Below are 25,200 nucleotides of genomic sequence, written 5' to 3' on the forward strand. Positions count from 1 at the left end.
AGGTAGGAAGGAAGGAAGATATGAAGGAAGGAAGGAAGGAAGGAAGGAAGGTAGGAAGGAAGGTAGGAAGGAAGGAAGGAAGGAAGGAAGGAAGGAAGGTAGGAAGGAAGGAAGGAAGGAAGGTAGGAAGGAAGGAAGGAAGGTAGGAAGGAAGGTAGGAAGGAAGGAAGGAAGGAAGGAAGATAGGAAGGAAGGAAGGAAGGTAGGAAGGAAGGAAGATATGAAGGAAGGAAGGAAGGAAGGAAGGAAGGAAGGAAGGAAGGAAGGAAGAAAGGAAGGTAGGAAGGAAGGAAGGAAGGTAGGTGGGTAGGAAGGAAGGAAGGAAGGAAGGAAGGAAGGAAGGAAGGTAGGTGGGTAGGTTGGTTGGTTGGTTGGGAGGAAGGAAGGAAGGAAGGAAGGAAGGAAGGAAGGTAGGAAGGAAGGAAGGAAGGAAGGAAGGTAGGAAGGAAGGTAGGAAGGAAGGAAGGTAGGAAGGAAGGAAGATAGGAAGGAAGGAAGGAAGGAAGGAAGGAAGGAAGGAAGGAAGGAAGATAGGAAGGAAGGAAGGAAGGAAGGAAGGAAGGAAGGAAGGAAGGAAGGAAGGAAGGAAGGAAGGAAGGAAGGAAGGAACTGAGAAGTTTTGAATGAGGGCCCTGCAGCGGGACACCTCCCGGAAGAGAGGAGAGATCATAGACATTTTAATTGGCAACTGTTCTTTGAGCGACCACCAGAGGCACATTCCGACATGAACACTTCCGTTTTCGTTTTCGCGACTTCAAATTAAAAGCGCGAGCTAAGTGACCACCGGAAACTGATGGGATCACAGTATTTTACATCTTTCATGAAATGAGGAAATATTACGTAACATAAAGTATATACAATTTCAAACACGTAATGTTGATCATTTGACATTTTAGCAGACATATTAGTCTATAGTTAGACATATTAGACATATAGTTGTCTGTCTTAGTGCCAGAGGTCAAAGACAAAACCAGTCAAATATCCAGTATAGAAAATAACAGAGCAATTGCCCTGGCTAACATACTTTCCAAGCTTCAAGAATACATAATAACCACTGACAATCAATTTGGTTTTAAACATAAACATGGCACAGATGTGTGTACTGAAGGAAGTTGTTAATAACAATAGAAGACATAACACTACAATATGTATGTGTTTTCTGGATGCGTCCAAAGCTTTTGACTGAATTAAGCATGGTAAATTGTTTGTTAAACTACAAGAGCGAGGGGTGCCCCCATATTTGATAAGGATCTTGCACCTTTGGTATTGGCATCAAACCATGCAAGCTAGATGCAGTAAGATTATACCTGCACCCTTCCTATGACTACTGGGGTTCGACAAGGTGGAATACTGTCACCTGTTCTCTTCAATCTGGATATGGAAGATCTTTCTAAAAAGTTAAAAGAGTGTAAGACTGGAAGTATGGGGGATAGTCTTATTAACCATCTGGTATACAATGATGACTTAGTTGTCCTGTCTCCTTATAGTCCTTATAGTACAGCAACTGCTTAGAGTCTGCTGAAGTCATGGTGTGCAGTGTGACATTTAATTGAAATCTAAAAAGACAGTTGTCATGATCTCTAAAACCAAGGAGGATCAGAAGCAAGATTTTCGTTCCTTCTTTATGGCAGCTTTTAGGCTGTGTTCGAAATGGCATACTAGCATAATGCATACTCAATTAGTGCAGTGGGGGGAAATAAGTATTGAACACATCAACATTCTGTCCAGTAAAAGTATTTCCAATGAGCCTATTCAAGTGAAATTTGCACCAGACTTTGGTATTTAACTCAAACAATCCAGACAAAAAATCTAAACATTAAATGTATGTAAATAAAGTAATGTGTAATAAAGTGGAACGAAACAGGAAAAAAGTATTGAACACACTAACTGAAATTAATCCAATACTTAGTGGAGAAGCCGTTGTTTGTAATGACAGCTTCAAGGCGCTTTCTGTATGAAGTAACTAATCGCCCGCAGTATTCAGGTGTCATTTTGGCCCATTCGTCTACACAGATTGTCTTTAAATCTTGAAGATTGCCCTCTTGTGAATCTGGATCTTCAGATGCTTCCACAAATGTTCAATTGGGTGATTGACTGGGCCATTCCAACAAGTTGATTTTCTTTCTCTGAAACCAATTGTGAGTTTCCTCGATAGCCCGAAAAAGTACATATAATATATTCAATAACATTTTACATAGGTCAAAATATATTCTCATCATTTCAACTCATCTCTGGTACCAGTCTACACGGCAACACTTCTAGAATAAGGATCAAGTTAGTTTGAGTCTAAAGCAGTATCTTACTTTTTACTGAGGCCATACAACTCAAAGTGATGGCCACAGTAAAAAAACATAAATATATTATAATATTTGATAAGTCACCACTTGTGAGTTATCTAAAAATTATCTAACAATATTTCTGTAGAATCCATTATCAGTTCCCTATGCAGTTCATCAAGGTAATTAGTACATTAGAATACACACACAAACACAAATAATATATTAAGTAAAAAAAAGAAAAAGAGATAAGTTAAAGTGTTAATGTCATGTGTGGTACCTTTATTCAAATGTGCTATTTCTAAATGTTTAAACAAGTTTAACTTCGCTGACCTTGATTTTGAAGATGATTATTTTTTTATTTTATTTTATTTCACTCAAGTAAAAATGTCTTCTTATGTCCTCCAATAACACTCTAGGGTTGAAATGTAGAATTTCAAAGTATTTCAATGAGTGCCCTATAAAGGGTTAACGTGGGCTCTTTTATTTTGAAGAGATCCTCATTTCCATCCACCCGAGGTATGTGGGAGGAGCCACACTGTTGTCGTTCACGGAACACACGTTTAATTGGCTCAGTGATAGTTTTGTTCGCGGCGCAGCGTGTGCGCTTATTTTATTTTATTATTATTTTTTACAGTCAATGGATTTGTCATACTACGAAGTTTACATGAGTTAACCAGGCGCATTTTACGCTCGACTTAACTTGGTCATGGTCAAGCGATCATGCGCCACAGTGACTTACCGTGGAGACTGAATGGGGAATGTAACCCCAACTTTTCTAGACTGGTTTCAATGGCGCATCGACGCAACCCGCGACTTTACATTTAAACTTTAGAACAGTGACTCGTTCGAGCGACGAGAGGAACGCCGTCTATCTATAGAGCATTCTTGGAAGAAAAGTGAAAGTACGATGGCGATCGCCCACGTCGCGACCGAGTACGTGTTCAGTGATTTCCTCCTGAAAGAGCCCACCCCAGGCCGGTACCTCTGCGCCGTGCGCACGGAGCTGGCCGTGGATAAGATGGTGACGTGTGTGGCCGTGGGGCTCCCTCTCCTGCTCATCTCTCTGGCCTTCGCTCAGGAGGTGTCTGTGGGTCAGTGGTGACAGTGCAGATATGGCCATGTGGCCAGTGTTTAGCTGTTGGCAGTCAGTGGTCATGTGCAGTTATTCAGTGTGTGTGTGTGTGTGTGTGTGTGTGTGTGTGTGTGTGTGTGTGTGTGTGTGCGTGCGTGCGTGCGTGTGTGTGTGTGTGTGTGTCTCTCTCCCTCTCCTCCTCCTCCCTCCAGGTGCCCAGATCAGTTGTTTCCCTCCTTCCAACTTCTCCTGGCGTCAGGCAGCATATGTGGACTCGTACTGCTGGGCAGCCCTCCACACACACACTCTACCCCTTTGGTTGCACAAGGTAACACACACACACACACACACACACACACACCAAGTGTTATGCGTGTAATGTACACACCTGCAGTGACGGATTAACTTAGAATTTGCTCCAGATTCAAACTTTTCACCTGTAGATAGGAATAGACCAAAGGTTATGAGAAACATAATTGAAGATCGATTCATGTTTTAGATCTTGCATATTTGATCCCCTGAACTTTGAGCTCAGTAAATCTAGGCCTATTGTGTTATTTGCATGACTGGATCTACTGGTTTAGAAGACATGTATGTAGGTAAAATCAGACACTGAGTGTATTTTCACAGATCCTCTCCTGCAGGTAGATTTTAGGTTAGCAGAACCGTGTCTCCAACACTAACTATCTCTCTCTCTCCCCCCCCACCCCATCTCATTTCATTCTTTCTCCTCTCTCCCTCTCCAATGTTCTCTATTGGTCAGTTCTTCCCCTATATCCTGTTGTTAGTAGCAGTAATGATGTACACTCCAGCTTTGTTCTGGCGTTACTCTGTGGCTCCACGGCTTCAGTCAGACTTGAGCTTTATCATGGAGGAACTGGACCGCTGCTACAATCGAGCCGTCACTCTGGCCAAACGCATGGCCACCTCAGGGGTCCTCACAGACAGGTAGCTAAATGGAGTTGGGATTGAGTTAGCCCTTACTGATTTTAAGTTCCATTTTGGGGAGGGCGAGCTGATCAAGTCTCTCAAACCAGACATGTTGCCTCTTGCCCCATTATTGTTTTCCAGAACAGATGCACAGGAAAACCAACTGTTGTTACTCCACTGAGCCTCCATGTCACTCTGAACCCCACCTACCTAAACTCCTGTCTGTCTGTAGAAGACACTCTCCAGAATGTTTTTTCTATGTCCCTTCTCCAACTTCTCAAAAACTTGATATGTTGTTTCCAGACATACCGCATTAGCTGGTACAAATGGCTAGAGACCAGTCATAGATCTGTGCCTGTGGGCAACGTTGACCCAGAACCTGAAAACAACAGAAACATATTCTGCCAGATTGATAATGCCCAATCCCTCTTTCTCCTTCCCTCTCCATCCCTCTGTCTAGTGACCCCACTGAGGGCTGTTTTATGTACCCGTTGGTGGAGAAGTATCTGATGACTAAGCGTTGCTCTCGTTCGTTGCTGTGGCGATACCTGCTGTGTCGAGGCCTGACTCTCCTCACCCTGCTGTGTGCGTGTGTGTACCTGGGTTACTACCTGCGCCTCGCTACTGTGACCGACGAGTTTGGCTGCTCGTTGCGCACTGGGCTGCTAACTTCGGACCCCTCCGTGCCAGAAGAAGTACAGTGCAAGCTAATCGCTGTAGGCGTGTTCACGTTGCTGAGGTATTTTATGTAACGCACCTTTTCAGCATGGCTTGAAGTCAGTGATTTGTTATTTCTCTTTTGGTTATATGTGACACATTCTAATGCTTTGGTCCTCATGTCGGGATCCGATGTAATGATCGGACTTTTCTTTTTCGAAAAATTGTGAATACATTTCTGCGTTGTCATTGATTTTCAACACATCGCTAGTCAACTAACACTTTGTGAGCCTGCTAACAATGTAAAGTAGTGATATAGTTAACTAGGTAGCAGTGGGGATTACTCACCCAATCCATTTCGTTGCAGCATTTTGGCTTGACTAGCGAGTTTGTGAGTCTGTGTTTCAAAAGAAAAGTCCGAACATTTTGATTGGTTGCCGACATGCGGACCAAATGATTAATTAATAATTTTGCCATTTAGCAGACGCTTTTATCCAAAGCGACTTACAATTACGAATTACAGGGACATTCCCCCTGGAGTAACTGAGGGCTAAGTGCCTTACCCAAGGGCACACTAGTAGTGGTGTGACTTCAGGTGGGATTTGAACTCACAACCTTCCGATCCCAAGTCCAACTCACTATCCGCTAGACCACCACTAATGATCACCAGTAAATGATCACACTGTGTCACATATTTAAAAAATGTTTTATCAGTATAGGCCTTATCATTAAACACATTTCCTTTTCTTATGTTTGTGTTGTTGTACAATGTTATGAATTGTTTTAAATGCACAATGAATAATGTTCAATTTAATTTTGTTTCCAGCTTTGTCAACCTGCTGTTGTTCGTGGCACTGGTTCCCGTGGTGATATACGCCAGTCTCCGCCCCCTCCTCTGCCAAGGATTCGCTCACTTTCTGGAGCCCTATCAATCCCTGCCCACAGTGAGCGTTCTACCCAGCCCTGACAGCCAATGGGATGACCTCTCTCTCTATCTGCTTTTTCTTGAGGAGAACCTCAGCGAACTCAAGTCCTACAAATACATAAAGGTAGGTGTGTGTGCGTGTGCGTGTGCGTGTGCGTGTGTGTGTGTGTGAGTGAGAGAGAGAGAGAGAGCAACTGTATGATTCTTTCTAACTCTCTTGGTCGTAGGTGCTGGAGCTGCTGAGGCGGAGGGGGGTGTATGAGGACGGGGAGTTTGACTTCATGGGACTGCTGCAGACACTGTGCCTTGTGAAGACCGATGCCGTAGATGGGAAGAGGGCCCCTGCAGTGCCAAACTTTAATGACAATGTTAAAGTGAACCCCAACCCCAGTGGTATCCCTGATTCTGATGCTAATCCCATTCCTGGAGGTGTGAGATCCAGCGGTGAGAGCCCCTCCCAGAGTCCAGTGTCCCTGAACCCAGGCCAGAGCCATAGCAACGGAACTGAGATGAAAGGTGAGTCAGATGGATTAGGCAAAAGGGAGAAGTATTGGAATTCACAGGTGTTTATAGTCAGTTATTTTGACGGGGACAATTCAGCGGCTTATTTTGTGTCCAGTGGCCATTTTGCTCAATCTGGTGGCCAGATTAAGTATAATTAAGTATAATTCATCACCCAATACAACAAAAGTGATCGAAAATCTAGCTGAGGCCATCCCATCTATTGAGACCACCGTGCATCAAGAGAAATCTGCAGACCTCAAATCCATAACCATATGAAAGCGATTACTTGAATGATTAGAAACCTACAGTGCACTCCAGAATTGTTGGGACAGTGAAGCATTTCCTCTTCTTTTGACTCTGTAATCCAAAAGTTTGCATTTAAAACCAAACAATTACTGTGAGGTTAAATTGTAGTTTCTCAGCTTTTATTTGAGGATATGTGTGTATATATTGGTTTCACCTTTTAGAAATGACAATTTGTATGCATAGTCCATAGTGATGCTCCGATCTGATCGGCGCCGATCGGTATCGGCCGATATGGCCTTGATCGGTTTTGATCGGAGTTCTCAAAACGGCCGATCAAACATGACCGATCAGTTTACAAAATGGCGTCGCCAGTCTGGAAATATTACACAGTGTCGGAAAGAGACAACAAATATGCCGTTTGTAATGTCTGCTCAAAAGAAATACCTTGCGGAGGAACGCACGCAAGGTCTTTCAATACCACGAATATCATATGGCATTTGCTGCGTTCGTCGATTCGCTCAGAGAGCGCCGAAGCGCACACTGGGCTCGACGTCATAAAGGGACCGAGTGCTTTGATTGGACGAGAGGCGTTCCACGAGTGCTGGTCAGAGTTCCAGCGCGACTTCACGAGCGTAGTGTAGGTAGTGTTCACCGACGTCATGTGACCCCGCGAGCAGGAAGTCACTTGGCCCATAGCAACAACAACTATTAGCGCGTGAGTTTTAGGTCTTCCTCTGTGCACCTTGCACAAGTGTAGATAGCGAGCGACTTTTCAGCAGCAGGACATATTTTAGATGATAAGAGGAACAGGCTGAGTGCCAAAAACGCTGAGATGCTTGTATTTCTCAAGGCTAATCTGCCAGTGATGCTGCTTAATCAGAAGTAAGGTTTGAGTCTGAAATCTCCTTAGGTGCAATGTTTTGTTTTTTTGTTTTATTGATTATTGCTGACTTGCTGTCTTATCTCCTCCTAAATATGACTTGAAACTGACTGACTTGAAACAGTATTTTATATTTGGCTATAGCCTGTTTATGTTGCAGTTTAGTTTGGGTATGTTTATTGTTCCTCAGGAAAGCTACAGTTACAGTATAAGCTCCAAGTTCTCTAAGAGCCCCTAGTTCCTCTCATTCGAGTGGAATGTTGCACATTTGATGTGACAGTGTACATTTTATTTATTATGATTTTTATTTTCACATTTTATTTGTTTTTCCTGAAGTAAGCTACAGGTGGTTGTGAATTCAATAAAACAGATGGTCGTCAATTCATGATACTTTCTCATCTCCTAATTTCATTTAAATACTTAATATACAATGTCAATGGTGTTAAGAATAATTTAAAACATAAATAATGCTACACAATAAATAGAATGCTTCAATTGCCATTTTCGACGCTGTGATCGGTGATCGGTGATATCGGATCGGCAGATCACTGATTCCAGTGATCGGTGATCGGTGATCGGCACCAAAAACCCTGATCGGAGCATCTCTAATAGTCCATGTATACAAATTGTGTTTTCCATGTATACCTGTGTTTCTGGTTAGTCAGATGTGTTCCGTGACATAATTTGTGCAGTCATAACAGAGCTGTCAATGTCTGGTCTTGACTTGTCATGCCTGGAGTCTAGTCTTGACTTGTCATGCCTGGAGTCTGGCAGCAGTCATAACAGAGCTGTCAATGTCTGGTCTTGACTTGTCATGCCTGGAGTCTGTCATAACAGAGCTGTCAATGTCTGGTCTTGACTTGTCATGCCTGGAGTCTGTCAACATGAGGAACAAACAGGTGTCACTGAAAGTCAAGGAAGCCATTTTGGGGCAAAAAGCTCATAGCCAAATCCTTCAACTTACCAAAAGCAACCTCATCATGAATCGGAACATCATGAAAAACAAAGAAAGCACTGGTTAGCTCAACAATCACAGAAAGCCTGGTATAAAAATGCTCATCATCGTTAAGAAAAAATCCCAAACTATCATACAAATCAGGAACACTCTTCATGAGGTAGACTTGACTGTGTAAAAGACTACCAATCATTTAGCAAACTACTTCTAGAGTATCTTTAAAGGTTTGCAGAGATCTTGAAAAAGGTCATGTGTACAAATATTATCATGTACCAGAGTGAATGCAAAAGAAACGTTTGGAAAAGAAATATCCATAGGGGGTGCTATGGTTTGGGAATGTATTGCTGCCATTAGAATTGGCGAAGTTGTTAGTGGGCTTCCTTCAGCAAGTCCAACTATTGTTATTGCTCATACCTATTGGTGGGCGTGCTTAAGCACTTAAAGACTTTGCAAGCCCATAACGTTTCTTCTGGAACTTCTTTTCTAGTTTTTATTGATGATGTTACTGCTGAGTGTAGCAGCAGAATTAATTCTGAAGTATACAAAAAAAACTGTGTCTGCTCGAATACAAGCAAATGCCTCCAACCTCTTTTCAGGGTAAAAAAAGTAGAAAGTTCTTGACTGGCCAATGAATATGCATTTAATTTCCTGAAGATAAGATTTTAGGCAACAACAATTAAAGATTGCTGCAGTACAGGCCTGGCGGAACATCACCGGGGAAGATACCCAGCATCTGCAGGGGTCAGTTGGGCTGCATTTACACTGCAGGTCGTAATGCCTAGTTCTGATTTTTTGCCTGTATCCGAGTTTTTTGAACGTAGAGACAGAAATTATAATCCCTTTTATATATATTATAATATTAAAGCCATTGCTTTCCGAAGTATGTTTAGAGGTCCGCAAAATATTGCGCACATTTTAAGACAGAGGACTTTTGAACAGCTGTTGAGTGAAACTAACGTCAAACCTCATCAAAATGCGAAGACGGTCACATTTTCAATGTTGTGCGAATCGGAATTACCAGTAATATCTGACCTGTCCGGTTACTTCAGTCTAAATTACAGATATCCGATTCGTATCAGGATCTGAGAATATCAGATGCAATGTGCTGTTTTACTGGCTTACACGTACATGTTACATATCCGATCTGTGCCACATGTGAGCAAAACATCTGAATTGTGTCACTTCTACCTGGCAGTGTCAACGCAGCAGCCTTGGTCACAGACTTCAGGCAGTGATGCAGCCTTGGTCACAGACTTCAGTGATGCCTAAAGGATATTCATTTGGACATGATATTATCATGAAATAGGGGGACTATGTATAGCTTACAAATTGTTGTCATATCTAAACGGTGAAACCAATATGTCGCAAATACTATCTATACTTTAACTTTATAATACTTGTTTGATTTCAAATCAACTTTTGGAATAAAGCCAAAAGAATAAAAATACTTCACTGTTCCAATAATTACAGAGGGCAACTGTATATGACTAATCCTGTAGCCATGTTGGTTAAATTAATTCACTGATGTTTTTATTCCCAGAATTCTCAGCTCTGTTGATGGGGAACAGCGAGTTGCCGGGCAGGAAATGGAGTGATGAAGGGGTGGTCCGCCAACGAGTGATCTGACGCCACTGATGTTGCAATGCAGGACGGCCCCAGTAGAGGGTGGGATATAATTGCATGAGAGACTAAACCAGAGGTCCAAGAAGTGATTACTGCTGCAAACTGTGGGGTGGTCCGCCAACGAGTGCAAACTGGTCATGATCCAAAAAGGTGACTTTTTTGGGGGGCCCGAAAACAAGACCACTTTTAAGATAATTTAAGACCTATTGAGCAAGTATTGGTATTAGATTTGTTGATTCGTTCGATTACATTCGTTGATTCTTTTCATTAGCAATGCTGGGTGATCTGTTCTGTTGCATATAGAACTTGTAAGTTACCCTACTCTATCGATTTCTTGATTCATTTCCATTGCTTCTCAACACAATACTAGATATAATAGCATAAATAACAGAATAAACTCACACACTTACTTACACTCAAAAGTGTCAAGGTTCAAGCTTATTTGCATAGCCTACATACTGAGATATGACACACACACACACTTTTCACAGGTGGGCCACACACACAGGGGGGGGCGACGACAAAATATTGATTCGGCGATTATCGTATCGTGGCCTCTTGTCTTATCGTTTCACATGGCAAAATATCGGGGGGGGGGGGGTCTGGCGGCAGCTTAACCAATGCAAACTGTTAGGTACTCCACTAACCATCGACCAGTTAGCGCTACGATCTCCCGGCTGCCTATTTCAGTAAAGTAGCCTGCATGTATGTTTTGACTTGAGTCGTGAGAGTATGTGGACCGTGTTAGATGTGATGTGACATGGGGAGGTGATTGGCTACTTACCATGATCCAGGGCAAACTGAAACTTTATAGAGAACATACATTTCAGCATCTTGCCTGATTGTATCTTACACGTGTTCTCTGATGCAGCTCACAAGTATGATCAGGGTATTGGACTGTCTGATTGAACCACAATATTTATACTGAGGGGGGTTGCATGTATGTGTGTGGAGGGGTGCACGTTTGATTTCAATATTTGTGCTTTCCTTTCCACTCATTCTATGTCCCAAAATCATCTAATGTCCAAATAAAGTACTCATGTTTAGTATTTGGTCGACAATCCTTTGCATGCAATAACTGCCTGAAGTCATTGACCCCACTAGACGCTGGGTATATTCTCTAGTGATGCTCTGCCATGCATGTACTGCTGCCATCTTCACTTGTTGTTTGTTTTGAGGTCTTTGCCATCTTCAGTTGTTGTTTGTTTTGATGCCTAAAATCTTATCAGGAAATTAAAAACATGTTCAATTGGATTTGGCCAGTCAAGAACTTTCTGCTTTTTGGACCTGAAAAACGAGTTGCTATGAGTATGTTTGGGGTCTGTCTTACTGTATGATGAAGCGCCTCTAATGAGTTTGGAGCCATTTAATGTGCTTGTACTCGAGCATGTTAATGTCCACTGCAGGGTACATTCTGCTGCTGCTCATCAAATCATAATTAAAATGTTACGATGCGGCTCTCCGACATCTCATCTGATCACACATTAAGAGAAGTCCTTACTCATACTACATTCACAACCAGTAACAACATCCAGGTTTCCTTTTTCTGCTACTAATCCTTCTCATGTCAGACGCAGTAGTGGTGAGTGGCCAGGGGGGTATTCCATCAACGTCGCTAAAGGAAAATCCTGGCTTATTTTTGATAACTTCTCGCGAGACTTATTAGAATATGCCTGGATATTTTTAGGAACTCTCGCGAGACATGTCAGACTAAACCTGGATTTTCTTTTAGCGATGTTGATGGAATACCCCCGGCCCCAGGTCGTTCAGAGCATTCATACTGTAATGATAGCGATGACCCGGTTTGTTTTTTTATTTTATTTTTTATTTCGGACCCCTTGTTACATGTTGCACATTGTTTGTAGTTAGTTAGAAACCACACACTCTTTTGATACAGTTACTCATGAACTTTTATTGATTTCCATTTACAATATGTTCGCGACAGCATACACGCCATGTCAACACATCAACTCCCGCTGTTGTTACTAGAGAGAGACGCACAATGATGACGTTACTGTGCACTACCATTGAAGATGAGGGGGGGGGGGGAATTATGGGATCTGTGTTGTTCAGACATGGTGTTTGGATAGTTTAGTAAGGTTACCTAAATAAAACTAAAGTGTATAATAGAAAATAGAAATGTTGGAAATCTTACCTGTTTAGGTTAAGGACTACTTACAACTCCCCCCCCCCGTTTGGTGAAAGGCAATTGGTTTAGTCCTGTTGGGGTGTGAACATTGATGGCTGTATGTAAACAGTAGTCTTGGCCTTCAGGAGAGACAGTGCCTGGGCTATTGGTGAAACTGGTGAGGAGTACACTGCCAATAGTCGGCTTGTTTGGTTTTTCCCCCTCAAAATGTCTACACATTCCAGTGTGTAAATACAGAGAAACACGATCTATTGAATAAATCTGCATAAAGTAAATCTGTAGTGTTGTAGCCATCAAGAATGGAAGAATGCTGCCAGGGAACATATTTATTATTTTTTAATTTAAGTAGAATATGTGATGTAAGATGTTTCCAGATAAAAGCTTCAACATGAGCTAATGGCTCTACCCACAGAAGTGAAGACTTTGCACGTTGCAGTCTCGAATAATGTCATGCGCGTGCATGTGTTGACCAAAGTGCGTCATGACTCATAACCGTCTTGTTTACTGTTTGTTTGGTAATAATAATTAATTGGATTTATATAGCGTTTTTCTGAGGCTCAAAGACGCTGACAATATAGGGGATACGGAAAACACAAAAACAACAAGTAACATGGAACACAGAGTCAGCGAACGGGGAGGGGGGGGGGGGGACAGGGGAGGTGGTTAGGGGAGACTGTATGCGTGTCAAGGGGGGGAGATGGCTAGGGGTAGGGGAGGCTGTAGGCATGGGAGAACAGGTAGGTTTTGAGGTGGGATTTAAAAGTGAGGAGTGAGGATGAGGGTGAGTCTCTGAGTGGTTGAGGGAGAGAGTTCTAGAGGCGGTAATGACATACCGTCTATGATTTTACCCCCATCACCAACATACTTTTCAGATCATTGGAGTGCGTTGTGTGACTAATGGAGTGACATTAAATTGTTTTCATTTCATGGTTTATGTGGTGAATAGTGTCTCCCAATTGTAACACTATTAAGTGCGATTTTGTTTCACCAGTGGGCCTCCGTGCACCGCCGCTAGTCCGATGTCGTCGCCGGAGATTACGTCTCTCTCCTGGGGTCACATGAAGGTGAAGGGCTGCTCCTCTGCCTATAAAGACTGTAAAGTCTGGCCCGGGGGCAGCCGTGCTTGGGACTGGAGAGAGACTGGGACTGATGTGAGTATAATTATAAGGTGATTGACACCAATAGACTGGATCTTGACACACAATCTCACCACTATTAGAATGAGTGGAAAGGAAAACACAAATATTGAAATCAAATGTGCATCCCTCCATACACACATGCATGCAACCCCCCTCAGTATAAATAGTGTTGTAGTGACTACATTATGGGTTCATGTTCTCCTCTTACTGTTGGTTGTGTAGTGGGAGGGAACCAGTTCTGGCACTAGGGGCAGAGGGGAGGATTATTAACGTTGCACCTTCCTGTTTAGATACACGAGTTTTGGTAACCATTTTCTGGTCCTGTACTGAGAGTACAAGTTGTTGTTTTGATTAAACAGTTATCATTACGTTGCCTACGTCTTTCCTTTTTCCTCCGGCACTACACTGGTGACCCGACGTGGATTTTTGTTAACGTAATTGTGTACAAAAACCAGCGACGAACATTACAATCCTGCAAAATGTCCGGGCGAGGAAGACGTTCAAACCAGCGGCAGCCATCACCATCCCCTGTCAGGGTAACGCGTGGTGCGCACACTCCCACTCTCAAGCTACCAGAATTCTGGGACTCAACGCCTGCTGCATGGTTTGCTATTGTAGAGGCACATTTCAATAAAAGTGACATCGATGACGACGACGACCGGTACAACCATGCTGTGGCAATGTTGGGCAGCTCCACCGCAGCTCGAGTGGTAGGTTTTTTGTCTGCTCCCCCGACGACGAACAAATATGAGCGCCTCAAGGCCCTGCTTCTAGAGACATTTGAACTGTCCACTGCGGAGAGGGTGCGTCGCCTATTTGCCATGTCGGACTTGGGTGACGAGAGGCCTTCTGCGAGCATGGAGAGGATGCTAAACCTGCTCGGTACAGAAGACCCCATGATCCTCTTCACAGAGCTGTTCATGCGCACATTGCCAGCTCAAGTTAGGATGGCGCTGGCCAACACCGCCATCATGGAGCCCCGCGCCCTGGCCAGGGAGGCGGACCGGTTCGTCTTGGCCATGCCTCAACGGTCCCCCGACCTGCTCGCTCCCGCGGCCGCCCCGCCACCCGACCGTCGCAGGAGAGCGAAGGATGACGCCAGACCTTCTGGCCAGCAGGGTAACGCTGCGGGCCATTGTTTCTACCACGCCACTTTTGGCGCCAAGGCCAAACGGTGCCGCTCACCCTGCACCTTCGGACCGACGGGAAACGGCGGGGCCGGCGCTCAGTAGTGGCCCTGAGCGCTGGCGTCACCAACAGGCTGCTCTTCATACAAGACACCGCCTCTGGTCGCAGTTTCCTTTGTGACACAGGTGCCCAGTGGAGCATCATTCCGGCAGAGAGATCGGATATGGCGAAGGAGGAGCGTGGTCCGCAGTTGGCAGGCGCGGACGGCACACCTATCTGCTCTTACGGCACTAGGGCGGTGGACGTGTGCTTCGGAGGGCAATGTTTTTCGTGGGAGTTTGTCATAGCGGCTGTCACATTTCCCCTCCTTGGTGCGGATTTTCTGTGCGCCCACAACCTGTTGGTGGACGTGGGGAACAGGCGCCTGGTCAACTCACAGACTTTCGCTTCATTCGCCTGTACGCAGGGGGAGGCGGTCTACAGCGGGTGGTCCAATACGCTCGCCGAAAGTGACCAGTACCTTCGGCTGCTCGCCGAATTCCCCGACCTTACCAAGCCCACCTTCTCCGCGCCCACGGTGAAACACGGAGTGGAGCACCATATCGAGACCGAGGGGCCTCCCCTCCACGCCAGGGCCAGGCGCCTCAACCCGGAGAAGCTGGCCATCGCCAGGGCGGAGTTTGCGCATATGGAGCAGGTGGGCATCGTTCGGCGCTCGAGCAGCCCCTGGGCGTCTCCCCTGCACATCGTCCCTAAGTCAGACGGCGGGTGGCGCCCATGTGGGGACTACCGCCGCCTCAACGACGCGTCCAAGCCTGACCGCTACCCGGTCCCACATGTCCAGGACTTTTCAGCGAACCTGGCAGGCAAACGCTTCTTCTCCAAAGTGGACCTGGTACGGGGGTACCATCAGGTGCCGGTGCACCCCGAGGACGTCCCTAAGACGGCCGTAATCACGCCATTTGGGCTCTTCGAGTTTCTGCGGATGCCGTTCGGCCTGAAGAACGCGGCGCAGACCTTCCAACGCCTCATGCACTCGGTGCTCCGGGACCTACCATTCCTCTTCGTCTACTTGGATGACATCCTCGTCGCAAGCACCACGGAGGAGGAGCACCTGTCCCACCTCCGGGCCCTTTTCACACGGCTCAGCCAACATGGGCTGATTGTCAATCCGGCGAAGTGTGAGTTCGGACGGAACGCCATCGACTTTCTCGGGCACCGGGTCTCCGCAGAGGGGGTGACCCCCCTCCCCTCGAAGGTAGAAGCTGTCGCTGCTTTCCCGCGCCCCAGCACAATCAGCGAGCTCAAGGGGTTCATCGGGATGGTAACCTTCTACTATCGCTTCCTCCACCACATCGCTCACATCCTGCGGCCTCTGTACGATGCCCAGAAGGGCAAGACTCTGAAGCAGCCGGTGGACTGGACGGCGGAGCGTGTCAAAGCCTTTCAGGACACCAAGGCGGCCCTGGCCCGCGCTGCCATGTTGGCCCACCCCTCGCCCTCGGCACCCACTGCTCTCACCACGGACGCCTCTGACTTTGCTGTGGGAGCGGTGTACGAACAGTGGGTTGGGGACGCCTGGCAGCCTCTTGCATTCTTCAGCCGCCAGCTGTCTCCCAGAGAGCAAAGGTACAGCACATTCGACAGGGAGCTCCTCGGGCTGTGGCTTGCTGTCAGACACTTCCGTTTTTTACTGGAGGGCCGCGAGTTTACGGCCTACGTGGACCACAAGCCACTCACGCACGCCATGTCCAAGGTGGCGGAGCCGTGGTCCGACCGCCAACAGCGCCAGCTCGCCTACATATCCGAGTTCACCACAGACATCCAGCACGTTGCTGGGAAGTCCAACCAGGTCGCGGATTGTCTCTCCAGGGCGGTGGTTGGTGCGGTCCAACTGGGTTTGGACTACGCGCGCATGGCTGCAGACCAGGCCGCCGACCCCGCCGTCCAGGCTCTCAAGTTGTCGGACACAGGACTGCGCCTAGAAGAGGTGGTTTTCGGTGACGCAGGGGCCACGCTCCTGTGCGACGTCTCCATGGGTCAGCCACGACCGGTGGTCCCCGCCAACTGGAGGCGCCCCGCCTTCGAGGCGATACACGGCTTGTCTCACCCTGGTAGGAAACCGTCCTCACGGCTGGTGTCAGAGAAATTCGTCTGGCATGGGCTCAAGAGGGATGTGAGGGCCTGGGTTGACACGTGCATCGCCTGCCAGCGCGCCAAGGTGCATCGACACGTCAAGGCCCCCCTGGAGCAGTTCTCTGTGCCTGAGCGGAGGTTCGATCATGTAAACGTGGACCTGGTAGGGCCGCTGCCCCCCTCGCACGGATACACCTATCTCTTTACCATGGTGGACAGGACGACTCGCTGGCCGGAGGCAGTTCCGCTCTCCTCAACGACAGCCCCCGACCTGGCCCGGGCGTTCATCGCGGTGTGGGTCTCCCGCTACGGCACCCCTGCTGATCTCTCCTCTGACCGTGGCTCACAGTTTACTTCAGAGCTGTGGGCAGCGGTGGCGGAGAATCTGGGGGTCAAGCTCCACCGCACAACCGCCTATCACCCGCAGGCGAACGGGCTCTGTGAGCGTTTCCATCGATCCATGAAGGCCGCCCTTCGAGCCAGCCTCACGGACAGCGACTGGCTTGACAAGCTGCCGTGGGTCATGCTGGGGCTCAGGACAGCGCCTAAGGAGGACCTCCAGTCGTCGTCCGCTGAGCTGGTGTTTGGACAGCCGCTGCGGGTCCCCGGTGACTTCATTCCCAAGTCAACGGAGCCCTGGTCCGCCGCCGCTCAGCGCGCCTCCCTGCTGGACAGCGCCAGGACCTTCGTCCCGGTCCCGACTACGCAGCATGGTGTCCCTACTTCGAGGGTGCCCCCGGAGCTGCACTCAGCGAGGTTCGTTTTCATTCGTCATGATGGCCACAGGACTCCACTACGTCCTCCTTATGACGGGCCTTTCCGTGTCATCGAGGCCGGAGCCAAGAACTTCATGGTTGACATGGGGGGTAGGCCTGAGTGTGTGTCCGTTGATCGCCTCAAACCGGCCCACTTGGACCTTGAACTGCCCCTGGACTTGGCCCTGCCACCGCGCAGAGGCCGGCCTCCAGTCCTACCTCCCCTGCCGCGCCCTGGCCATTCCCCCCTCCGACCCCGACAACCCCCCGCAGCTCGCGAGCCCCCGGTCGTCGCTGCCCCCCGTCCTTCCCTGCAGGAGGACGTGATGGGCGATGTCACACCTCCTCCCGCACCTCCTGACTTTACCTACGATCGTAGGGGCCGGGCCATACGCCCTCCTCGCCGTGAGGATTTCCAATATTGAGGTGAACACTGGGGGGGCTGGTGTAGTGACTACATTATGGGTTCATGTTCTCCTCTTACTGTTGGTTGTGTAGTGGGAGGGAACCAGTTCTGGCACTAGGGGCAGAGGGGAGGATTATTAACGTTGCACCTTCCTGTTTAGATACACGAGTTTTGGTAACCATTTTCTGGTCCTGTACTGAGAGTACAAGTTGTTGTTTTGATTAAACAGTTATCATTACGTTGCCTACGTCTTTCCTTTTTCCTCCGGCACTACAGTGTGGTTCAATCAGACAGTCCAATACCCTGATCATACTTGTGAGCTGCATCAGAGAACACGTGTAAGATACAATCAGGCAAGACGCTGAAATGTATGTTCTCTATAAAGTTTCAGTTTGGCCTGGATCATGGTAAGTAGCCAATCGCCTCCCCATGTCACATCACATCTAACACGGTCCACATACTCTCACGACTCAAGTCAAAGACTTCACCTTTTGTCACCTTTCTGGATCATGACCGGTTTGCCCCTGATCAGTGGCGTCAGATCCATTTCCTGCCCGTCAACTCGCTGTTCCCCAGCAACAGAGCTGAGAATTCTGGGAATAAAAACAACAGTGAATTAATTTAACCAACATGGCTACATTGTTGTCACAATACCAAGGTGTGGTTCTTCTCCCTAGCATGACCCAGGAGTCCAGGCTGCGGATCTGGAGGAGCTGCTGAAGAAGGGAGTAGATATTCTGGTGATCGGCCGGGGCATGAGTGAAGCACTACAGGTGATGATGGAGAGCAATGCCTCCTAGGGGTGCTGAAGAGGGTTTTTTATGTTATCCTAACCTATATTTAATATACCTGACTGTGCTTCATGGCCTAGACTGGAGGTCATTGTTTACTTGCTCATTATTTGCTGGGCTGGAACAAAAGTCTGCTCACCCCGTCTCTAATACTTGCTTCTCTATCCATCACTTCTCCATATCCCAGGTTCCATCCTCTACTCTGGACTACTTGAAGCAGAAAGAGGTGCAGGTGAGAGTACTTCAAACAGAGAAGGCTGTCGTGGAATACAACAAACTGGTGAACCAAGGTGCCAAAGTAGGCGGCGTATTCCACTCCACCTGTTGATGATGTCAAAGCTAGCACATGGTTCCTCACCCGTCATGTCAGAGTACCTCCCTGTGCTTATGTATGTTATAGGAAGAGCTGTGACAGTAGACGGATCTTTGGTTCTCAAACTGGCATATGCCATATTATAGATTTATTTGCATAAAAATAAAAACTGGAAAGTTAGAATTATGTTGTGTGGGGAGGTACATTTCAGTAATGAACAACAGTATGTACAATCTCAAATGTAAATCAACGACAAGAAACAAGTACAATACAAATAAAGTATCATTTGGTTTTATTGTCTTCCAAAAATATGTTCTTGTCATTTTAACAAACCTCTTGGGAATACCAAACAGACAACAGCTACAAAAGAATGACATGACTTCAGCTGCACTACGGAGTTAACATCGTATAACATACACTACATTGTAATATTGCACAGCTCCAAGTCTGCATGCTGTATTAATTTGTTTTAAATGTCACCTACTCAGGGGTGCAAACTGGTGATGGCCCAAAAAAAGGGGGGGGGTTATCGCTAAATGGATATCGCTAGCACTAACGGTGGTCTAACAATTGTGTATGTAAGTAGCGGCAGCCCTGACCTTAACACCTGCAATTACTTTGAAAACAGTTTACTGTCACTCCACGCTGTCTGGAATTGTATCTAGTTGCCTGAAGCTAAAAGTTGTTTCAACAGCAGCGGACTTTAGCAGACAGGAAGATTAGTTAGTTTGCGCATCATGTGACTTGGACAAGACTTAGACCGCCGCTGTCTTACTGAAAATTGGTTCAGTCCAGTCTTCCCTCTGGATACAACTGGCTAAGGACCCACACCATCAACTGCAGAGGAGCTAAGGACCCACACCACCAACTGCAGAGGAGCTAAGGACCCACACCACCAACTGCAGAGGAGCTAAGGACCCACACCATCAACTGCAGAGGAGCTAAGGACCCACACCACCAACTGCAGAGGAGCTAAGGACCCACACCACCAACTGCAGAGGAGCTAAGGACCCACACCATCAACTGCAGAGGAGCTAAGGACCCACACCACCAACTGCAGAGGAGCTAAGGACCCACACCATCAACTGCAGAGGAGCTAAGGACCCACACCATCAACTGCAGAGGAGCTAAGGACCCACACCATCAACTGCAGAGGAGCTAAGGACCCACACCATCAACTGCAGAGGAGCTAAGGACCTACACCATCAACTGCAGAGGAGCTAAGGACCCACACCATCAACTGCAGAGGAGCTAAGGACCCACACCATCAACTGCAGAGGAGCTAAGGACCCACACCATCAACTGCAGAGGAGCTAAGGACCCACACCATCAACTGCAGAGGAGCTAAGGACCCACACCATCAACTGCAGAGGAGCTAAGGACCCACACCATCAACTGCAGAGGAGCTAAGGACCCACACCATCAACTGCAGAGGAGCTAAGGACCCACACCATCAACTGCAGAGGAGCTAAGGACCCACACCATCAACTGCAGAGGAGCTAAGGACCCACACCATCAACTGCAGAGGAGCTAAGGACCCACACCATCAACTGCAGAGGAGCTAAGGACCCACACCATCAACTGCAGAGGAGCCAACCTATTCAGTCATCACACAACCTACACGCCTGGGTAGACAGCAATCATAACAATTTGTTGGTATCCCAGGACTCACCCAGGAATGAAATGAGCACAAAAGACAATACATGTATGTAGGACAATATATCTATTTGTAGGCATGATGGAAGCCATGGGGTTTCTGTTACCTACTCATAAATGGTCTGCTGAATCTTCATCTCTTTCATGCAGCTGAAGCTAAAAGGGAGGAAAGAACATGGAACGCCATTTTCAAAATAATAAAAAATTCCAAAAGGAAATAGTTGAATGCTAATGTAAGCATACAGCATGTTGCTTTCACCTAGACAGTGTTCAAAGATCACTGCACAATTAAAGGAGATGAAGAGATGAACCCACTGTAGACTATTGAGATGCAGCCTCTGTCAACAATTGGTTGCGTCTGGCGTTAGGATGTGATGGCAGGATGTGATCACCTACTGATCAAGGACACCTCCCACCCCAACCATCGACTGTTTGACCCCCTACCTTAAAGAGACTCAGGAAGTACAGCATCCTCAGGTCCCGTACCAGCAGGCTGCAGAGCAGCTTCTTTCACAGAGCTTCACTCTGATAAACAACCCCCCCCCTCCTCACACCCCTCTATTGCCCACACACACACACACACACGATTCTCAGTATCCCACCTTGGGATACTATGGCTATGACAATGAAAAATGCCAATACTATGATGACAATACTTGATGGCTGTTCATCCCTGGTTAATGTGATCACTCTATAATCTTTACACTACTGATGTTTACATTACTACCTTTGAACATACTGTATATTGCACATTGCACGTCTCCTGATATAGCTTATACTCTACATAGCTCATAACTGTATATACCTCTAAACTATACTTATGTTTACAATACTACCTCTGCACATACTGTATACGACATAGTTACCCATCACTACCATTCTTGTTCTATTTATATCATGCCCTTATATCACTATATGCACTTTTGGTTGGATGCTAAACTGCATTTGGTTGTATAGTACGACTATCTAATCTATTCAAGGTGAAACACACTCAGAACAGTCAGTGGAGGCAGTTGCTATTAGGAAAAATACAAACAGACACTTCACCAACCAAATGCCCCGCCCCCCCAACTCCAGCAAGACCACAAATGCAACAGAGGAACCGTGGCTGGTGTGGCAAGAGCTCCCACAGTAGACAGACATGTCCAGCTAAGGATGCCACTTGCAGGAACTGCCAAAAGAGAGGGCATTTTGCAACTGTCTGTCGGTCTAATAGAGCAGTGGCAGAAGTGTTGCAGGAGGAAGACATGGAAATGCCTGGTGACGAGAGCAGACATCAGCTCAGTCTACCTGTCTGTCTACCTGTCTGTCTGTCTGCCTGGTGACGAGAGCAGACATCAACTCAGTCTACCTGTCTGTCTACCTGTCTGTCTGTCTGCCTGGTGACGAGAGCAGACATCAACTCAGTCTACCTGTCTGTCTACCTGTCTGTCTGCCTGTCTGTCTGCCTGGTGACGAGAGCAGACATCAACTCAGTCGACTCGACACTGCCTCCTGCAGCCTAGAACGAGAAGTGAAGCAGCGCTTCCCCAACCGTGTGCGAGGGTATTGGCTTTGAGGAGGATTATCACATAGCCCTCACGCAACACCCTTTGTTCTCTCCACGCCCAGACGCGTTTCTCTCCCTCTCATGACTAGAGTGAAGGATGAACTTACCCGGATGGAGAAGTTGGGCACCATCTCACGAGTGGAAGAGCCCACGGCTTGGTGTGCAGGGGTGGTGGTTGTGCCCAAGCCGGGCGGCCGGGTGAGGATCTGCGTAGATCTCATCAAGTTAAACGAAAACGACCGCTGAGAACTCCACAACCGCCCCTTTGTGGAATCCACACTGGGCCAGCTGAAGGATGCCAAAAATCTTCACAAAGCTCGACGCACAATCAGGATTTGGGCAAATCCCACTTTCTGCAGAGTCAATGCTCTTGACGACTTTCATCACTCTGTTTGGCCACTTCTGCTTCTGGAGATTGCCTTTTGGAATCAGTTCAGAACCAGAACTCTTCCAACGACGCATGTCACAACTCCCGGAAGCCAGGTCTGGAAGGCTACACAGGCCCAACATGATACACGTCTCATTGCAGTTCTCGAGCGCCTCCATCAGACAGGACTCACTGATAGGATGCATTTTATCATTGTGCTTAGGTAAATCCTGAATGTTTAATCATTAGTGATTATCAGCAAGTGTAACATCTGACTATTGAGAAATGAGCCAGCCTCTCTTGCTGTATCAGCACGGGACTGCAAACTCTCTGTCTGTAACTGGACCTGAGCCAAATATAGAGATGGGGACCAGTTGGGATCTAAGGACAGTGGAGCCTTGTGGTGGTCAGCCAGGTGGTAGACTTATATGGGTACTGGGGTCAATAGATCAGTATATTTAGGACCAGCCAGTCAGCTGACCAGGGTCGGGTAGCTGGGTTGTCAGGATAATCAGCCACTTTTGGGAGATGGGGACTTCTCGTCAACAACCCTACCTAGACTCAACGGAGCCCTGTCTTTGGGAATGATTTGCATGACAAACAGCTGGCTGCTTGAGCAGCAACTTTTGCCTATATCAAGCCGCTGCAAAGTGTCATTAGGTGTGTGCCTCTCACCGTTGCTTGCTGTGTGTTGAGGGGCTGACCCAGCGCTGTGGAATAAACTTTATCTTAATTGTCTACCTGAGCATTAATTCATTATCATAAGGAAGCAACACATCTCGGCCTGCCGCCCTTCATCTGACATTCATCATCTTATCAATTGGCGTTTAACGAACAGGATCCTAGATTCAGCGAGACAGGTAAGGCAGATAAACCAGTGTGGTTGTGTGCTTAACCTGAATTGTTGTTCTAGAGGGAAAAACCTGTAATTTTTTTTCCTTGAATGAAGGAAAGGGGATGAATTTGATGATGGGGGGGCCAATGACTAGATTTGACTAAATATTAAAGGTTGAGTATTGGTGTGAACATGAAGGTCATTAATCCACATATAGGATAATACGGTATAAAAAGGACAGAGCTGCTAGGTGTCACTCTGGAGGAGATTAATACTGACACTGGATATTGATTAATTCATAGAAGAATTGATTAAACGGAATTGGGCATTCCGTGGGTTTTTATTTATGTTTTTATCTGTAAGGTACAGACATGTGGTTATCTGTATGGTACAGAAATAAGGTATTGTGTTATAGCACAGGATTTGAAACTATGAAGTAGAATGTTGATTAAGATGGTTAAATGAATAAGGTATTGACACGCAAGTGGTTATGGTATGTAATTTGAAGTGTGATTTAAAGAAAGTGTTTATATAAGTGGTCTAGTAATGTGGTATTATGTAGAGAAACAGGATAATGAAAGATATAGGTCAGCGGTAAAAAGACAGTTGTAGGACGATAAGAAGTTGAACGGATACGGTATTTGTGTTAATGGTAGAGCGCAACAGATTTGAGTGACAAGATTGATTTATTGAGACAGGAGAGAACAGATGAGACGTGGATTTAAATGACCTTGATGAGACGCAATGCAACAGACTGAATTAAAGTATATGACACGAATGGTGTAACTATAAAGCTCTAACGAGACAATTTAGATAAAAGAATTCCTTTTTACTAACATTGTGTGCAGTGTAATTAATCAAACATGGGGAATCAAATGTCTAGGACGACAAATTGTGAGAAACGGATTATTAAATATAAGTCGGTTAGGGACTTGCCACGAGGGGAAAAAAAATCTATTAAGAAACTATTGGAAATTGATCCACACATAATTGATATTCCGATAAAATACACTGATACAGTGACACCAAAAGGATGGATTTTACTTAAATTAGGACCATTCTATGCAGAACCGTTTCTAACAAAGATTGCGGAATGGAGTGACGATAATTTCCCAAGTATCGGGAGTTTTGAAAAGAATAAACTAAAGATTATTGATGAATATTTGATATCAAACAAAAGCATTTGCGACCCATTATGGGATATTGATTACATGAAAGAAGTCTATCAAGCATGGGTAATAATGTCTAATCAATGGCCTGGTAATATTGTCAGAAAAAAGGAACACAATAGGTTTAACCCTATACCCAAGGTAAAGGAGATACAGAGCGTGTCTCCTCCTGTACAGCCGGAACAGGCGGAGCAGGATGTGATACGCAGCGTGGTCCGGATGCAGGCACCATTGTTAACTATAGAGGAGAAAGTACTGTATAAACCATTAAACCTGACTGACGTATCTGCAATCATAGTCGACGCACCCAGACCCTTGATTAACCCAAAAGGATTCATAAATTGGTATAAAACAATGTTGCTCCATGGTAATTTGAATGGCACGGATTTAAGATACATTCTGATCACGTTAATGCCAGATGTTGAAATTGATACTTTGATAAATGCTTGTGAAACTTTGAATGAAGATAATGATGGGCCATGTAGAGGTAATACAATTAATGAACGATTCCCATGGTTTAATAAACAACACAAAGTGACTCACATTGAACAATTAACCAAATTTCTAAACGAACATGCCAGCCAAAACCGTGATATCTCACAAATTCTGAACTGTAAACGTAAGCCTAATGAAACAATGTCTGACTTTGTAATCAGATTCCAAAATACCTGGAGAGAAAAGGCGAATTTGGAATTAGATGACAAACCTAACGCATTCTTTACAAATATGATTCTAG

General features: G+C 46.2%; 2 protein-coding genes across 2 annotated transcripts; both read left to right on the top strand.

The window, feature by feature from the left end:
* Positions 1-2,843: 2,843 nt before the first annotated feature.
* On the top strand, positions 2,844-11,325 carry LOC308169089 (pannexin-1-like). The gene is made up of 7 exons (XM_080543729.1): positions 2,844-3,370; positions 3,564-3,679; positions 4,115-4,299; positions 4,742-5,020; positions 5,765-5,987; positions 6,091-6,379; positions 9,989-11,325. The coding sequence occupies exons 1-7, from the start codon at positions 3,187-3,189 to the stop codon at positions 10,072-10,074; spliced, it is 1,362 nt and encodes a 453-aa protein (XP_080399855.1). The 5' UTR covers positions 2,844-3,186; the 3' UTR covers positions 10,075-11,325.
* A 1,023-nt stretch (positions 11,326-12,348) lies between these two features.
* aamdc (adipogenesis associated, Mth938 domain containing) lies at positions 12,349-19,136 on the top strand. The gene is made up of 4 exons (XM_080542724.1): positions 12,349-12,377; positions 13,212-13,371; positions 18,462-18,557; positions 18,763-19,136. The coding sequence occupies exons 2-4, from the start codon at positions 13,240-13,242 to the stop codon at positions 18,901-18,903; spliced, it is 369 nt and encodes a 122-aa protein (XP_080398850.1). The 5' UTR covers positions 12,349-12,377; positions 13,212-13,239; the 3' UTR covers positions 18,904-19,136.
* Positions 19,137-25,200: the final 6,064 nt, after the last annotated feature.

Source organism: Nansenia antarctica, assembly GCF_963989245.1.
Source record: "Nansenia antarctica genome assembly, chromosome: 12".
Lineage (NCBI taxonomy): Eukaryota > Metazoa > Chordata > Actinopteri > Argentiniformes > Microstomatidae > Nansenia > Nansenia antarctica.

Excerpts from the sequence above, each read along its gene's own strand:
- LOC308169089 (XM_080543729.1), top strand. The coding sequence starts at position 3,187 with ATGGCGATCGCCCACGTCGCGACCGAGTACGTGTTCAGTGATTTCCTC. Across the intron at positions 4,300-4,741 it reads TCAGGGGTCCTCACAGACAG|TGACCCCACTGAGGGCTGTT; the intron begins GTAGCTAAATGG and ends CCCTCTGTCTAG. Across the intron at positions 5,021-5,764 it reads GGCGTGTTCACGTTGCTGAG|CTTTGTCAACCTGCTGTTGT; the intron begins GTATTTTATGTA and ends TTTTGTTTCCAG.
- aamdc (XM_080542724.1), top strand. The coding sequence starts at position 13,240 with ATGTCGTCGCCGGAGATTACGTCTCTCTCCTGGGGTCACATGAAGGTG. Across the intron at positions 13,372-18,461 it reads GGAGAGAGACTGGGACTGAT|CATGACCCAGGAGTCCAGGC; the intron begins GTGAGTATAATT and ends TCTTCTCCCTAG. Across the intron at positions 18,558-18,762 it reads GCATGAGTGAAGCACTACAG|GTTCCATCCTCTACTCTGGA; the intron begins GTGATGATGGAG and ends TCCATATCCCAG.